This window comes from Stegodyphus dumicola, chromosome 6 (genome assembly GCF_044657685.1).
Source record: "Stegodyphus dumicola isolate Sdum_Otavi_A_Nest chromosome 6, ASM4465768v1".
Classification (NCBI taxonomy): Eukaryota; Metazoa; Arthropoda; class Arachnida; order Araneae; family Eresidae; genus Stegodyphus; species Stegodyphus dumicola.
In genome coordinates, this window is record NC_140773.1 from 23,521,440 (window position 1) to 23,540,125 (window position 18,686).

Genomic DNA, 18,686 nt, shown 5'->3' on the forward strand with positions numbered 1-18,686 from the left:
CAAATATATCTGTATACTATGTTAGGATTTTATTCTGACATAAAATTCAAAATTCTGCAGTAACTTTATTTGATTCTTTACTAATCCAATGACATAAATAAGTAAGCAAATGTCACACAGACAATAATTTTGGCAAAATAAGTATAATTTACCAAATTTCAGTGAAAGAGATTGAAAAACTGAAACTCAGTTGGGAGGAAGAAGTAAAGACATGCATTCCTTTACTTGTTCAGTTAACATGTTTGCCAGTATTGTGGTTTGTTAAAATTTTTTGCGATACTTAATTTTTAATCATCAAGTCATCTAAAATATTTTATTTAATATTAAAATTAGTAATGGTAAATTTATACTTTGATTGCAGCAACTCTCTTTAATCATAATATAAAGATGAAACTTAGATTTTCAGAATACTGCCATATGTATACATACTATAAGTAAAATTTAAAAGAGAGAGAAATATAGAAGCAAGGTATGTGTTATTCTTCTCTCAAGAGATATGCAATGATCTTAGCATTTGAATTACTTTTTGAAGTGCGTGAAAAGGGCATTCTGTGAAGGTTGTTTCAGTAAATGTAATAGAGCTGAAATATATAGGTGTTGAATTTTTCCCCCCAAGATTCTCTTTGAATGTTAGAAGCAAACAATTACCACTTGCAACAAGGCCAGAACTGTAAGCATGATGTAGCATGGTTCTAATACTGTAATTCATAAGATACTGCTGAATAAAGGCAATGACAGGGACTGATATTACCATGCTGTAGCATTAGTTTTCCTATCAATTCACATAGCTTTCTGCATTACTGCAGATGCCTTGAGACTGAACTGTTATATACAGCATCGACAGTAGCTCTGCTGATAAAACTTCATGGTTATATTTTTAAAAAGACTTTATCATTCTAATTTTGTGTGGCAGGTTTTTGATGTGTGTGGTGGGGAGGGGGGACTGAAGAAGAGTAATTGTTTTTAAATATGTATATATGTAGATTTCGTAAAGATGCTAAAATGCACTTGTATGTCATCAGCTATTGTTATCGTCTTATGAAAAATTGGATTTTTTCAGCTCTGTTGTCTTTACATGTGATACTGGTGAAGCCTTGAATATTATATTGTAAGTGAACAAGGCATTCAAAACAAATGCTTAAGCAGTAAATTGTTGTGTCGAATATGAAATATTAGTTAACATGTCCATATCATCATGCAATATTTGCAGATCTTGTAGGATTTCCCAAATAATGTTAATGTCATGCTGCGAAGTGACATTTTTTAGATTACATAACACATAGAAGTGAGTTCTAGCTATTAATGTACCTTTTTGAAAACACTATTCCACCTAAAAAACTTTCAGCTCTCCAAAACACTTTTTTTAAAGCTTATTTCATTTAAATCAGCTGTTCCTAAAGTTGTTTAGTCCAAAATGATAGCAAACGTTTTTCACCATGCAGTTTATGTTTTAATTCTGAATCAGTGACTTAAATTGCTGTTTTCAAAACACTGCTGTTCATTACATAATGCCTGCCACATTTAAAAACATTGGTACTTTTCCATTGTACCCCTACCATGCATTTTCGGTGCCACATTGATGCATTTGTCTTTTCCTGTGCCCTTCGTTTTATGAGAGGAAATGTAATGATTGGAAACTAAAATGTAATGCTTGCCATGACAAAAATCCTTCCTAAGCCCGTTTTTGGGAAGAACATGGCCTATGTTATTATTTTTTTTGCTTTTTCATAGATAAGTTTTTATCAGTTATATTAATGTTAAATTCAGTGTTATGTCCATTGAATTTAACATTAAGATCAGGTAATGGAATTGGTACTTATCATCTCTCTTATGTAATTATTCCAGTCTGCCATTGTAATGTAAGTCATTTGAAGCAAATTTTGTTTCACAAATTTCAGTAGATATTAACTCTTTACACCATAAGTAAATGAAGTGTATAGCACTAACTAAAGGAATGCCATGAACAATCTGCATTTATATTTGGACACTTTTTCACTTCTTAGTATGAGTGAAGGCATATAACCATTCTGGTTTATCATATTATAATTTTATGAGGTGGCTATTCGAACAGTCATTTTTTGTGAAGAATTTTTTATTTGAAGCTTTTTTACATATTTCAAGTTATGAAATCTCTTGCAGTGAAAAAGCAAAGATCAGACGAAAAAAATTGTCACACATTAGGGATAAAGAAATAATTGCCTGGAAGAAAGTAAACCAAATTAATTATACTTGACATCAAGGAAATATGCAAAAACTAAAAAGTGCTAAGTGATGGTTTGAACAGAAAAGTATAAAAACTTTTACCACAGATTTTTCTTTAATTCAAAATGCTAATTGCATTTTCATTTTTTACTTTAACATACTGGCGATTTGAAGAGAAAATACTTTGTGAGTTTTTATGATATGGATTTATGTGAAGATTTTAAATGGTGTTATAGATCAAAAGTAGTGATCAGAACTCTTTCTTTCTTTCTTTCTTAAAATTAATGATTGATCTAATTTTTTTTTCCTTCTGATAATTTTGAGACTATTCTTAGGCAGAAAGGTTTTATTTAAGAAATATTTTTGACATTTAAAGTCATCTCATTTTAAATGCCTGCAGCAGTTTAACTCCTTTTGCCATAATTCTGTCATTTGGTGGTGGGAATTTTTCTTCTCTTCTATTTTCTTCACCTTCTTTAGGCAGAGCAAGCTGCCCGTATTAAAGCAGAAAAGATCAGAATAGCTTTGGAGAAAATAAAGGAAGCAAGCATTAAAAAGGTAGATCCTATGGTATTACATGCATGTTGCATTCTGATCATGTGCAAGGGAGAGTGTAATAAATTTTAGAAAATTTTATCTTAATTTTATGTGCTTACATTTTTTATTTATAATTAACCTCATGTGTGATTTTTATATTTCAAAGTTCTGTATATTTTTAATTAATTCTCTTTAATTCTTCATTTAACTTCCATTTTTCATGTTATGCTTTTGCATCTTTTATAACAGCGTATTAGATTTCATTTGTATGTAAAAAATTTAAGACTGTTAAATTTTGTACAATCTATAAAGTTGTAATCTTTAAACGATTGAAGTACCTTATTATTTCAAGTCACAGCTAAGCAGAGCTCTAACATTATCTTTATGTAGTGGAAATGTTTATTATGTGAAAATAATGCTGAAGAAATAAGCTCTTGAGCATTCAGTTGAAATAGAGTGATCAGCCCCCATTGACCTACTTGGAATACTTCTTTTTTTAAAACAAAACAGCCTAATACTTTAAATATATCAAAAGGAACAGTTTTTAAGTCTAGTGTATAAGAAGGACTGTAAAGTTTAATTTCAAGAGACAGTAAGTTACAAAGTTATTTTCACATACTAGGCAACTTTGTAGTACAGTCAATTTTGCAGTGATTATAATTCATCCAGTTATCATATAACTTTAAGAATTATAGAGTTATTAAAAACAAATAGGTCTGCAGTGGGTTTTAATTTTTTAAATAGTTTAAATTATGTTTCCTGACATGTATTAGAGCATATACAAGTCAGAATTACTTGCTGAAAAAGTATAATCTGATACATTACTTGCTATTTTATTATCAAGTTTAAACTATAACTGTTTACTGAATAATTACTGTTTTATTATTCTTTGAAATTTGAAAGAAATCACAGATGAAAATAAATTTTAACAAACATGTATATACGTAAAAAAGCAAATTTAAAGTTATGAATATACATTGTTCAGGTTAAAGAAATTTTGTATTTACACTAAAAGAACATTTGTATTTATTCATCATATTCAAGTATTTTTTTTATTTCATGAAAAAGGTGACAAATCACAAATTCTTATTCATTTAAAATTTTATTTAAATTTGGGATTCAGTCTGCTGTGTTTTATGTAACATAATATTGTAAATTTAATTTAATATATAAATTAGAAAAAATCTTAATCTTTTAAACTTGTAAAAGATTACATGTAAATTGCCTGTACCTGTAAAGATTACCTGTAGAAGAACCTGTAAATTGTTTAATAGTTTTCACTTCAAAGAAATTTGTAAAAATCTGTGATTAAAAATATGATTTGTAAAAATATGATTTTCCTAGTTATAAATTATTCTCATCCCCCAAAATGCTCAAACTGTTAAGTTCTAAAATTAAATTTTTTATGCCTGCTATAATTTTAAGGCTACTTTCTGAAATTTTGTAAAATAAGTTATTATTATTTTGTATTCAAATATGATAAAGTATCATGACATTTGGATTAAAATTTATTCAAGAATGAAAGGTCTGACAATCCTTCTTTGTAATATTTCATTACAGATCTTTATCAAAGCTTTCAGCGCTGACAACAGTGCTAAGAGCTTGTTAGTTGATGAAAGAATGACTGTTGGACAAGTTTGTCGTCTGCTGGCAGATAAGAATCATGTTCCTATGGATCCAAGGTGGACGCTTTTGGAACATTTACCTGAGTTGTTTATGGGTGAGTGTTTTGTAACTGATTACTTATTTTGAGGTTTTGGACTTTTTTATTACCATTTTTATGGATGCTCTGCGCATCATACAACATTAAGTTATGGAGTTAAAATTACACTGCTGGCATCAGACTTGCCCTTCATTTAATACAAAAGATTTAGCATGTACTCTTGCAATAAGGGGGTCTCAAAAGAGCCTAATATTATTATTATTTTTCATCACTTCTTCCACATTCTGGATGTGATTGTTGCTTTCCTTGGATATGGCCATTTCTGAAGTTTGCTGTCTGGAAATGAAAGCTGATTTTCTGCATTCGTTACAACCATGCTCTTGACCTAATATCGACAACTGATCAGACAAACACTTGAAAGATGCGAGTCTGTGCATGTGCAAGTTTTGTCAAATTAAAGTGCTCGTTTCTGTAAATCTGTGCCCTACAGCATGAATTTAGCTTGAGAAATGCTTTAGTTATTGAAGGAAACATAGCTAATTCAGTGTACTGCTTGCAATAGGCCTTAATAATCACATGTAATTAGACATTCAATGGCTGAATTTTTGAAGCAAGCATATGACTACTGGCAGGATTGATCAAATAGATTTTGTATATTCATGAAACTTTTGAGCTGTGCACAACTCAAATTCAGCAGTGACAATACCTATTCTTGCATGAAGAGTCATGTCTTCCAGCACTCTCCTTGTGTGATACATGTGAGATTTTTTAAATAAGAGTCAATAATGATATGCTTGTGGTAGCAGTTTGAAAGACTACATCCTGTGCAGCTTTGCTGGAAGATCATCTTTCTTTAGCATTGAGAGGCTGCACTGCCATGGGCCATAAATATGGAAAACCGGCATTTCAGTTTTCAGCATATTTTTGTTGGGTGCAACAATGGTTCAAGGCTGACCTTTTTCCTACAGAACACTTGGTCTTATGTAAATCTTTATTATAGTAATTGAATTCGACTTTACATTGTACACTATGTTTCATTAATTTAAAATCAAGGGGAAATTTTTTAAAGAACTTATGAAATAATTGCAGTTTTTAAAAATTATATTTTTATAACTTGTTTTTTCCAGTTATCTGGTTATGTCTGTAAATTAATTAGCATTCACAACTTGGTATTATAACATATATGTTACATATAATAGGGAATTATAGAAATTTTTTTTTACAACAAAAATATCCCAAAACCATTTCCGTGCAAAATGCTGCTGAAGAATTTTTAGTCTGTAATTATATGTAATAGGGATATACAGTAGATATTGCTTAATGTGATAGTGATTATTGTTATCATTTGGATATTGTTATCGAATTGTCCATTAGTAAACGAAAACATGGAAAATATATTGCTAATTGTGATTAACAGTTTGGTTAATAATATAATCAATATATCATAAAATAAATCTCTTAAAATGAAGTCATCCCCCCCCAAAAAAAGAACCTTAGATTTTTAATAACTCTACCAATATTGAGAGCAATCAGACACAAATTGGTCTTCTGTGAGAGTAAAAAAAGTCAGCAAAATTCCATGTTAAGCTATGAATGTTTCCTCCCCCCCCATACACTTTTACACTGGCAAATTCTCTTTCCTTGAGGGATGCCTTCTGAGTATGAAAGATCAGAAATACATCATGGGTCAAGTAATTTCTAGAAACATTATGAACAATTTCATAAACAAACTTCCTAATTAAAATGTAGTGAAAGTGCATATTTTGTTTTAAAATATAGGTAAATTCTATTGATACTTTGAGGAATAGATTTTTCTTATCATTTAATGTTTTCAAAGTATCCGTGGACATATATAATCATGTGAAGCTGCATCACATAATCCATATCTTATTTGTAAATTTATATGCACTTCTTTGAGACACCTTGGATGAAATGTAGATCAATTTTTATTTTTAAAATTGATTTTGAAATTGGCATTCTTTAAGAAAGCCAAACTACTGAAATTAAAAATTACTCTTGGATTATTGCTTCATGGTATAAATTTCTTTAATTTAATTGATTATGACAAAGCACATTAGGGTTATCTGCATGGGGTGGATGCCTTCATGGAGGACTTTCTAAGGGAAACGGACTCGTATGCATTACTATGTAGGCAACCTGTATGCCTGGAATCGAACTCAAGTTGGAACAACCTGCGTTCAGCAATTGTACTGCTCGGCTGCTGGTGGTCTTTCATGTTATAAAAACATTTCTTATTTTTTAAAGAAGTTAATTGTCATCTTTAACCTTTTGAGCATCATGACTGGCTTTAAAGTCGTGAGAGTTTTTGTCACTTGGTATATATTAGCATATAATTTCAAGGTATCTTGCTTTCCTACTTCCGTTAATAATGTAAATGTCATCTTAATGATTGTAAGTTTATGAAAATAGATACTGAAATAAGTAAATATGCAAATTTAATGAGTAAAGGCTATTTAAATACAAGTCTTCATGATAAATCTAAAAATCTGCACCACTCAGAGGGTTAAATAATTCGTAAAGAAAAAGGGACTTTAGAAATGCAGTAATTTAAAGAATTTTTTAAGGTGTTGATAAATGGGTATATCTTTCTGATTTTGAAGATACAATGTAGGTTTTCTTTTATTACAGTTATTGCTGTTTTTCTGAAATTTAAATAATTTTATAATTTGTTTTGCTTTTTTCTTAATTATAATTCATTTTAAAGATACATTATACAAACTACTACGAGTAGGATTTTAAAATCATTAAAGCAATATTTATTTACTTTAGTTTCAGGGATTTTATTAATTAATTTCAGATATTCATTCATTCTGTTTGGGGATTCAATTCTGTTGTTTATCTAGCCATAGAATATAATTTTAATATTTAAATGCAAATGTGGTTAGTTGATTGATTTAACTAAAGCACAGCACTCAAGAAATTCCTTCATGGAAGACTTGGCAAATTGTTTGTATTTATGCTACAAATGAGGAAAACCATGAAAAGCCCATGCTGCCAGCCTTATTGACTGGGTTCAAATTTGAATTGAACTACAAATATTAAAAGTCTCACATGCTCAGTCACTAGTGGATGCAGTTAAAAAATTCCTGGAAATGAATCAGAATCATGTATTTATTGTATGAAATGCAGTTTCAGAAGTTCATTGAAAGACTGATAAAAATATATATATATAATTATACGTACTTTAACTATTTTAACTATATGTACCTTTTTTAAACTATACATACTGCTTTAAATTTGTATATTCATGTGTATTCCATGGCACAAAATTTCTTTAATTATGTATGAAAATGAAGGGAAAGGATTGGTAACTATATTTTTTCTTTCAGAAAGAATATATGAAGATCATGAATATGTTGTTGAAAATCTATTATTATGGGCTAGGGATTCGCCAAATAAATTACAATTTTTAGAGAAGGATGAGAAATACAATTTATTTATTAATCCTGAGGTGAGTAAGGAACTCATGTAATTATATTTGTTTGCTATTCCTCAATTATGTTGTTTAAAATTTATTTAAGAAATTAAAAATATTATGAAATTACACTTCACCCTCCTTCATTTTAAGGAATATTTACTGTTGGGTAGTTCTTCAGAAAAAGGTTCAGAACTTGATGATGATGCAAAAAGTTCTTTATTAGAGGTTAGTTTTATTCTTTTTTCTTCTTCAATGCATGTATAAATATAACACACACACAGCTGACATTCCAACCACATAGAGGTTCAGGCTACTGGCATATTACTGAGTTAGAAATCTTGACATAATTTTTACCTCTTGCAGAACTTGCTATTAATAGTCAGTTGACCAAAAGGTATTTACAGTAACATAAACAGTAGATTAATAGAAACAGTGAGCCATTTCTAAGAAGACCATCTATAGATCAGTGGTTCCTCACAAGGTTGGTATTACCTACCTGAAGGGGGGGATTTTTATGCAATCAAATTTAGGAGAATGTTGAGGACCACCTGACCCCTCCCAGGGGCAGTACTTGCAAAAATGCAATGAAAAGTTTGATTAATACTAAAATCATCAAATATGTGTTTAATCAAATAGCTCTACACATCTTTGTTAACCTGCATGCTTAAAATGCCGAAATGCCTGAAATCCACAGCAGTTACCCCACCTCCCACCTCTATTAACAAACAAAGCAGTTTGAAAGTTTTATATGGTATTGTTTCTAGTTGCAATCTATTGCATATTAAAGGGAGAGAGTAAAAATATACCACCGTAATTTCGCCCAATAGGGCCGCTGTATCGTAGTACTTAGTTCCTAATACCCTTTTGACTGGTACAAAAGTGAGTTACAAGTTTGTGCAGGTCAATAGAATCAGTAGTTAGATACAGTGATTTTAGGATTTTAGGTTGCTGATGACAATTATGATCAAATATATATATATAAATGTCTTACTCCAAGCTCAGCCTTCTCCATCGTTATTATTATGGCCTCCGCCCAAAATTTTAAATATTTAATTTGCTCAAGCCAGGTTAAAGGTTGGTCATCACTGCTCTAATTGGTTTTGTTCATTTCTGGAGATGATTGTCTTAGAGATTTATATTCAGTATCAGTGTTCTTAGAAGCATTGGCCTATATCTAGAGTCCCCCCCCCCCATATTTTAAAAAATTCATAGACACGGATTATGTAAAGTATTGCTTGAAGTAATCAGATCAATTTAAGTGGAATAAATAAATAATCTTTCACTTAAAATTATTTAAGTAGAAACTATATTTAATTTTTTGTATGTGTTTGCCTTTAGGGTTTGAATTTATTATATGTTGTATAAAATATAGGTAAGGATTAAAAATTTTGGAAGCTATAATCGCTAAAAACGTTTTGGTCCCCCTACATACATTTGCACCAGTTTTTTCCTCTATTTTTATGACTTGGTGTTAATTTTGCTGTGCAGTATATTCGACGGTAATATTATTAGTGGAAAATTTTGCGATGCCTACTTTCCACAAAATAAGCACCTTTTTTGTTATCATCTCTTTCATTGATGCCCTAATCCATATGCTTATTTTGCTTAATGAATTTTCCAGCTCTGAATATAAACTAAAAAATCTAAATAATTCTTATTGGTTTTATTACAAATCTAAACTAACTAAATCAGAGAACCAAATTAACACAATCAATTTAATAACAAGGTGTATGAATACAATATATAATTAAAAAATTCATTTTCATTCCACCGAGTTTACTAAAAGATATCTCTAGCCTGCGAGAGAGCCCGTCATCCAATTAAAAAAAAAGTCTAAAATATCGTTTTCTATATTTAATTTTATATTTCTAGAACTTATAAGTAAATTCAAATTATTGCAAATAAATAGTGTGTGTTTTCTGCGATTTTGGTATTAAATATGTTTGGTTCGAGAAAAACATTCTTATTTAATGTTCTTTTAGGAATTCTTTTCCTCATCAAGTGTTCCTGAAGTCGAAAGTGCATTATATTTAAAAAGTGATGGCAAGAAAGCATGGAAAAAGCATTTTTTTGTTCTGAGAGCTTCTGGTATTTATTATTGTCCAAAAGGAAAATCAAAGGTAAATATTTAAAATTTGTATCCGTAGTAAATATTTTAGTTTATTCCATAGCAAAGTTTGCTTATTGATTGCAAACTGTTTTTTTATGTTCATTTTTATAAAGAAATGTTTTCTTCCTGAATTTTATTTACCATATTTCTTTGTGTATTTTTCCTTTTTTTAACTAATTTTATCATTCAAAAAACCAAGAGAAGAAAATTATGCAAATAATGTAATTTCCAAAGGGCATGGTTAGAATACAAGCATAGCTGTCATGGATAAATCACCCGTAATTATTATAATATTTTTTCTTTAAAAGAAACCTGCATTCCAATAAAAATCTATAGTGATATTAACATTGCAGTATTTGATTAGATGTCACCATGACATGCCTGTAACTTGAATCATACCATCTTACCTGTTGTTTTTATTGTCAGTGAAATTTCTTAGGCCTGGAATCATTCATAAATAATTAGGGAATCTGAATGTGTAGCTGATTCAGCGAAATCGTTGACTGAATGTCAGTTTGTATTTGCTTTACTATGGGCAGTTCTCATATTATTAGTCTAGCATAAAGTTTAACAGTTAGAAGGGAAAGATTTGTCGTGACTTTTGCAGGTAGGTAGTAAGAATGATCAGTATGTAGATGATTTCATTTAAAAATTCAGTGGTGCATGCTCTTTGAATGCATTGATGAAGGGGAAAATTACGTCAATCTTTTTTAAAACTTTCAAAACCTGTTGTTAAAAACTAGAGGGGAAAATACACACAGATATTGGTATTTATTTCTTTATAACAAATTTATTTATTTTTAACAAAAGTGTAAATGTGTATATTGTTTGATTTGTAGCTGTCGAAGGATTTAATATGTTTAACAACATTTGAAATGAACAATGTTTATACTGGATTTGGTTGGAAAAAAAAGTACAAAGCTCCTACTGACTTTGGGTTTGCAATTAAGGTAAACTTGTTTTAATTTTTCTTAAGAAATGCTATTTATTTCTGTGTTGTTTTTAATAAGTGTAAGATATTCTGTAAAGAATATGCCTTACTTCATCATTTGGATATAAAATAATTATTTCTGCATTTAGTGAAGAAGATTTTTCTGAAATTTATATTATATTCAGTAAATTATTTCGGAATTTGATTTAATCTTAAGTTGTCATGTGTAATGCTATTTGACTTTCTCACAGTCTACTTGCAATTAGAATTTAGGCCCAGAAATGTCATAAATTACCCAGAATTTAGGCCAGGAAAGTTTGCTAATATGAAAAGTACAAACATTGATGACAAATGCTTATACATAAAATTTCTGAATAATTAGAAATACCAGTGTCATTTATTTGATGTTTTAGAACTCGCACATAGACTTATATCGTCATGCCAGTACTTTATTTGGTAGCAATAAAAATTATTATCTTTCTTTGAATTGTAAATTTTATTCTAGTACTATTTTCGTTTGTTAATGCTATGTGCTTTTCTAGTGGTACTTCTTATTGTAAATTGTATGCCTGGTTGATTGGTATACTTGTACAGTTATTGGAATACAAATTTCTGATGAAGAAAAATGAATAATCATTTAATTTTTAAAAAAAAAAATCTTAATTTTTCTCAGTATTATGCAGTGGTTGTTTATACTGTTTTGATTGAATTTCATTTCTTGTTCTACTTTGCTTTATTTGGATATAATTTTTTAAATTTTCTAATGATTTTTATTTATTGCACTTAAATAAACATACATTAAAAAGTTCTAATATTTTGTAAATATAAAACAGTAGGATAAAACAAAATACAAGTATAATAAATTTATATTTCATATGTATTTATGGATATAGCAAAAAAGTTGCAGCGTTTTATAACTAGTTTTTGTAAAACTTCATTTGAAGTGCATGATCATCAAGCAACATGATGGAGTAATTTCTTGGAGAATAATTGAAATAATTTCTTGGAGTGCACAAGGGATTAATCAACTAATGGTTTTTTATTTTTAAATTTTTTTTAACACTGTATGAAATTTTTTCAGTAGTTCATAGAAATATATATTTGTTTAGCATTTCACCTCCCAATCACACTGAGTGTCTGCTCAAGCAATAAAAATTTTCAAAAATCTGAAAAAAAAAAAAAAAAAAAAAAAGCTGCTAAACAGCAACATTACATTATATTCGAAAACTTTTCAAATATTATTTTACAGAACAGTGCAACCTATTTATATAACATGTTATAGAACTTTTTAAGCATTTGTGATTTCAAATGAAAAAAAAATGTGATGTGTGATTATATGCAAGTCTTTCCAAACTTTTGTTCAGCTTGCTTTTTTCACCTTATTAATAAATACAATATATATGCTATGCATAGGATATACATTTCAAGAAAATATTTTGAAATGTTATTATTATTTATTTACTTCTTTGCATTAATGATAACATATTTGGATTGCTGTTTTTTGTTTATTATTTTTAAGGTATCATATTTCTCAAACAAGTAATAATGGAGAGTAAAACAGGAAACTTGCAAATATTTTTTCTTTATAACATAATTTTAAAAAATTATAGCTTGTATTAATGTGTGCTGTTGAGGATAATGGTAATAGCAATAATGATATAATGGCTTATGTAATCATGTTAATGCTAATTATAATAATCTTTTAAGATAAATTAGTGCATTATTTCTTTTAATCCAAAGAAAAGGCATAAAAACAAATTCATATCAGTTTATGTGGTATGTTAAATGTGTATTATATATTAACCTGTTCCTGTCCAGAAGTTTTCAAAGAGCTTAAAAGTCGGTATGCAGAAATTGCTTTGCCACTTTCTTAGAATTTTTTCTGGATTATTTTGCCCTTTTTTGGCTAGCTATTAGTGATGGTAATCATACTAAGAGCCTTGCAAAGCTTCAGAAAGGGTAGCAAAACCTAAGTGGTCGAAACTTTCGCTAGCCTGATTTTTCTGAGGCGCTGCATGTTAAGCCTTTCTCTAAAATAAGTTAATGATTCTAACTTCAATAACTAAGGCATTAGTAATTCATGGATTACCTCTATTCCAGAATTCATAATTTTATGCAATATAAAGTCCTGTCGTTTGCAGAGTAATTTTTTTTTTTTTTTTTTGTTTATTTGTTCATGTGTTTGGTAACAAAGTTCCAAGCATTAGGTGTATTTTGCTTCCTGATTTTTATTAATTTTCTCTCTTTTTTTTCTTTTTTGTTTTTGTTTTGTTTTGTTTATCATTGTGTGTGTTTCAGAATTTTATATTCTGAGCACTGAAATTTACGGGTATGTGTATAAAGCTTAATATTCTTTCAATCTTTAACCTTTTCACAACTGCTAACTTTTCTTTAACACACTCGAAGGGAATCGAAGGCAGTCACCATACGGGATGGAGATTTTGCATCGCTAAGCCTAATTTAAAAAAATATCGGGGAAAAAAAAAAAAGTTCAGTTCTAGCATCGTAATTTTTGGTATCATTTTAGATTATTACTTGAACTTTTATATATGTTAAAATTAGCACTTAATAATTTTTTTTCTTTATTTTACATGAAAATATACTTAAAAAATTGCTTATCTTGTAAAATAATATTCGTAAGCGCTATTCAAATTATTCTAAAGTTTTAATTGATAAAATCCATCAATAAAGTTTAAAATTAATAAAACAACGCAATAAAGACTATTTACAATAAGAAGTAACAAAATTTACAGTGAAGACTGAGTATTGTAAATTTCGAAGAATGGAGAAATATCACTTTCTAACTCTTAGAAAAAGTATCACAACTCTTTAGAAAATGAATCATCACTCTCATATGCGTTAGTAGTAAATGGTTCGTTAACCATACGAGGGTAGTCTTCTTTTGATAAATAATGCCTTCCCACCATAATAGACTGGAGGTGAAACTTTCCAAAATAAAAAGAGAAGAAACGGAAGTATATCGGAAAACAATGCAAAACGTAACAGAGCTCCACATAGTAAACCTAAAAGACCTAAAAGACCATAGATTCTACATTCCATAGTAGAGAGGAAAAATAAAATAAAAAAAGGAATTGGATATAAATCAGACATGCGAATGTTTATATTAGCACACCACGATTTAAAGAGCCCACCTCTGTTTACGCTGGAAACTCCCCCCCTTCGTATCAGTTGATGAGTAAAATACCATCAGAAGAATATATCAAACTCAAGGTCAGGAACCTAAAACTGCATTCATTTCAAAAGTAATGGACATAGAATGCCATCTAGTGGCCTTCAGAAAAATGTTCGAGCTTAAAATGCGTATACGCATCACCCGTTCTCTGAATGCAATCTCTAGTGATGTGTGGGAGATGCCCGGTTGTGAGCAACATTCTTAGAGAATGCATATATGGGACACCCGTCCTGAAAGGGTTAATGGGAAAAGCTTCTACTACAGGTCTGAAATTTGGAATAGTTGGACTTCAGCGATTACTGATATCAGAAATTTCTGGATTTTAGATCATCAATTTAAATCTAATAGATTACATTTAGAAATTATAAATTTAAAAATATGAGATAATTTTTATAAAATAATGAAACATTTGTTATCTAGCTTTGGAATTACAATTTATGAAAAAGCTGAATATTTGTTTTGTTCAACATTTCTTCAGTATAAATTGTTTAAGTTCTTTCGCTTTTTGTGCTAATACTTCTCTTTTCATTTTATATGTAGGAGTAGTTTCTTGTTCAGTTACAAAGTTCCATTGTTCAAGTCCTGTAGTTGCTGTCTTCAGATATGGTCCTAAACTGGCACTTATAATCTTTTAATTCTCAACAACTACTTTACATATAACAGATTTTGCAATCCATTAGTTGACTGATGATGCTGGCATTTTTCTTGCAATGAAAAACTCCTGTTATGTTATTTTCATTTATAATTTCTTCTCCAGATTTTTTGAAAAATACCATTAATTGGATATTTTTTCATTTCGCTTAAGACCTTTCAATCATCATCATCGCCACCACGAAATATGGCAACAGGTCATAAATTATGCTGAGCACTTTTTTATATATTTGCAGACATATCATCCCATTACCTTGCATTGAACTATAGCAGCATGTTTTATGTTAAAACAATTAGAAAATTCTTGAATTTTTTTGCCACTGTACAGAAAATTTAATGTAGATTTTAAAAAGGCAACTTCATATCTGCATTGTGTTTCAGCGCACATGCAGCACTCTGATATCCATTGGCTGAATAATGAATGTACTAGTTGGAGGGAAGAATAAATGCAAACATTATCTTTTATTAAAACTTTAAATGAAGTATAAGCTGAACAGTTGTTTGTAATTGGGACAGTTTTACCATTCTCTGGTAAAGCAACTAATTTCAAATGTTTGCTAAGCCTCAGCTTTGAAATGATTTTCAAACCAATCATTCATTAATGTTTGTGTCAGTCATGCTTTTTAATTTGAATGATAGATGGCAGGGGTAATAATTACTTTTTTAAATGCCTGTGGTAAATATTCTTTCCAGTTACAAAAAGGTTACATATGTATGTTCCTGCAGTATTTGCATATGTCAAAATCATTAGCCTTGTTTTGGAATCTTTGACAGCAGTTGGGATCTTTTCTGCAGATGTCAAGATATTTCAGGGCAAATATTGCCAGAAATGCCAGTTTAATCAGCCAGTTAAATTATAAATTTGTTTTGAAAATAAGCATTTTGATATTAGAGTTCGATAAATTCATCTGCAAATTAATCAGGTGCTTCTGTGCCATCTGAAGCTTTTTTGCTTGGAATTTCTAACTTCTTTATACTATACTATAAAATTTGCACATTTAGTGCAATTGGGGTATCAGAATCTATAAAAATTTAAAGTTATTTTTCTGTTTTTATGTTGCATATTGTTGACTTTCAATGCCATATGCCTTGCATTATTTTGAGATGGATATATACCCTAACCCCCTTTTTTGTTTTTTGGTAGCAATTTTATTTTTTGCTTGTCTGACATTGAAACATACTTTTGGTTTGCAGATCCTGCTACAGCTTCCGATTTAGAAACTTTTTGTTTTTAATAATAGTAGCCCACAAAGAATAATAAGTTGGATCAAATTAGAAAATTAAGAAAGAGTGCAATTTACAATGTTAACTGATTTTATGTTATTTGGAATCCTTTTTCCTTTTATCTGCTATGCTAAGAAATGAAAACTAGTATGAGCAACATGCTGTTCCAAATAAATATGCGTTGAAGTGCACTTTTTCCTTAGGACAAACAGAAATATGCTAACCCCTATATATATATATATAACAAGTACAAGGAATTCCTATGAGGGGAAATTACTCGACTGTAATCTGTAGACTCTTCCTTTCCACTCAAGAATTTACATTTATATGTCCACTTAATGATGAAGAACACAAGTATTACAAGCACGTCTTTCGATATATTGATGACGTTATTGAATTTAACAACTTCAACAAACTTGAAAGTGCAAATATTTATCCCACATGCCTTAAGCTTAATACTACCAACGCAATACAAGATGATATAGTATACCTAGATCTTCAAATTCTAAATTACAGTCTTATTAAAAATTTTGACAAACACAGATTTCAATTTTCATACACTCAAACTCACTTACTGGAATTCTAATATTTCTAAAAGAGTCATTATTAATACTATTAATTCACAACTTCTTAGAATTAAAAGAATCTGTAATAACACAGACCTTCTCCAAGAAATACTTTACTTTGTTAAAATCTTACAAAGCAATCTTATTCCAAAAAATTCCTTTTTAAATCTTACAAAGCAATCTTATTCCAAAAAATTCCTTAAAAAAAAGCTGGCATTTACATTTTATTTTAGATTATTTGGTTTGGAGATATGAAATTTTTTACCCAAATTTGATAGGAAGGTAGATGATGTATGGCTAAATCAAATGATCTAATGTAAAAATGTAACATAGTTTCTTAATACTGCATCACTTTTTCTCTCTCTCTTGAATTGGCACAGAACTTCAGTTAATTTATTAAATTTATTATTTAATATCACTATTTTCTGGCCAACCATAGCCTTTCTTTAATTTTAAGGGCCAATTTCATTTCGAACTCGCTTATCAGCCCTCTAGCACTCTATTTTAAAAGTATTAGTATTCTAATATTTAGTGTGTAAGCTCATTTCTTTTAAAAGTCTGACAATATATTAAAAAATATATTAAAAATATCTATATATCTCTTTAGAATTTCTGATAGACAGTCTCAGAGATAAAAATGTTTTTTTTTTTTCAATCCAGTGTTGCCACTACTCATTTTTGATTGTAATATATATCTCTATATTTTATTGGAGAATTCTGTGTAACCTGTATAATGTTAATTAACTTTATGCGTAATGTTTTTAAGCAGCATTTCTGAGTCTGTAAATTAAACGGTACTTGTTTAATATAGGTTAACAGCTTTTAATGTTCTTATGCATTTAATTGTGTGTGACTTATATAATAAACAACTTATATAATCATTTTCATTTTTAATAGCACCCTCAGATTCAAACAAAATCATCAAAATACATAAAATATCTTTGTGCTGAAGATGAGCAGATTTTACACCAGTGGGTTATGGGTATTCGCATTGCAAAGGTAATTATTTTAATTCTTACTTTCATTTCAAGTATTTAAATTTGTTGCTCTTGGTATTATCAATAGAAAACTATTAATGTTGCATTTTTGTTTTAAAAGTTATTTTAAAAACTCCGTAGTTATGTATATGTTACCGTGAAAGACTGAAATTGGAGAATGTCGACTTTCACCGGAGAATCTCAACATTCACCAAATACGTCGGTGAAAGATCGAATATTTCTTTACATTCTTGTACATTCGGAACCTCACCGGTGTATGTTGACAATCACAGATATGTTCTGGTGTAGGTCGAAAAGAGAGGAGTATATGTACACGCTACTGTTCCAAAAGGAAGTATTCCAAAATAAATGCAGTTGTAAAAGCAAGGGCCTTGTGCAGTTCAAAGTGTCATAATAGTTTAAGTTGTTGCAATAAATAATATTTGAATCACATAATTTGGTAAGTTTATAACTTCTATTGTTTTCCTTTCTCATTTTGAATGTACTGTGTGTTTTAAGTTCTTATATTCTTAAGTTCTTATTCTGAGTCTCAAGTGCGTTTTTTCGCGAATGAATTACGGAGAAGGAAATATAATATTCTTATATGTTCAGCATTCACCATTAGTACATGGTGAATGTCGACATTCACCCGTGTAAGTCAGAAAGAAGAGTATTTGGAAAATATTTCGGACATACACCAAGCGACTATGTGAATGTTGACATTCTCCAGATTTCGGTGTTTCACCGTAACATATACATTAGACAAAAGCTGCACATTAATGAAATTTGTTGTTATCTACTAAACTTTCTTTTTGTGGTTTATACAGTGCATACCTGCCAACTTTTACGAATTTTTCGTAATTTTTACGAAAATGCGTTTGTCTTTACGATTTTACGATCATAATCCATTTTTTACGATTTTTTTCCTTTTTCAAGTGTTTTTAGTGATTTTTGTCGAAATTTTAGAATTTTTCGCCAATTCAGTGATTTTCGCCAATTGCATCGTGTTTTACTGCCAACTACCGACTGCTTTGAATCCAGTAACCTGCAGTTTCTCCCAACTCACCGCTTAACCAGCCAATCCAATGCGCTGAACTTGTTTCTCCGACTCTTCTTTCTGGGCGGCAGATTATTTTTTTCGCATCCGCTTCACGGATTTTCTTAATACGTCGTTGTTACGAAATGAGTTCAAA

The 18,686-nt window shown here is 29.6% G+C and overlaps 1 protein-coding gene across 8 annotated transcripts in view; it reads left to right on the forward strand.

The window, feature by feature from the left end:
* The window catches only part of LOC118187817 (uncharacterized), a 514,341-nt gene that overhangs the window by 479,177 nt on the left and 16,478 nt on the right, over positions 1-18,686 (forward strand). For 7 of the 8 annotated variants that reach the window (XM_085818174.1, XM_085818177.1, XM_085818179.1 and 4 more), the window contains 7 exons: positions 2,683-2,760; positions 4,300-4,459; positions 7,753-7,874; positions 7,992-8,066; positions 9,824-9,961; positions 10,791-10,901; positions 17,414-17,515. In XM_085818174.1, the coding sequence (XP_085674300.1) occupies positions 2,683-2,760; positions 4,300-4,459; positions 7,753-7,874; positions 7,992-8,066; positions 9,824-9,961; positions 10,791-10,901; positions 17,414-17,515 (786 nt within the window). The remainder of the gene's footprint in view (positions 1-2,682; positions 2,761-4,299; positions 4,460-7,752; positions 7,875-7,991; positions 8,067-9,823; positions 9,962-10,790; positions 10,902-17,413; positions 17,516-18,686) is intronic. The other variant, XM_085818176.1, reaches the window with a different exon arrangement.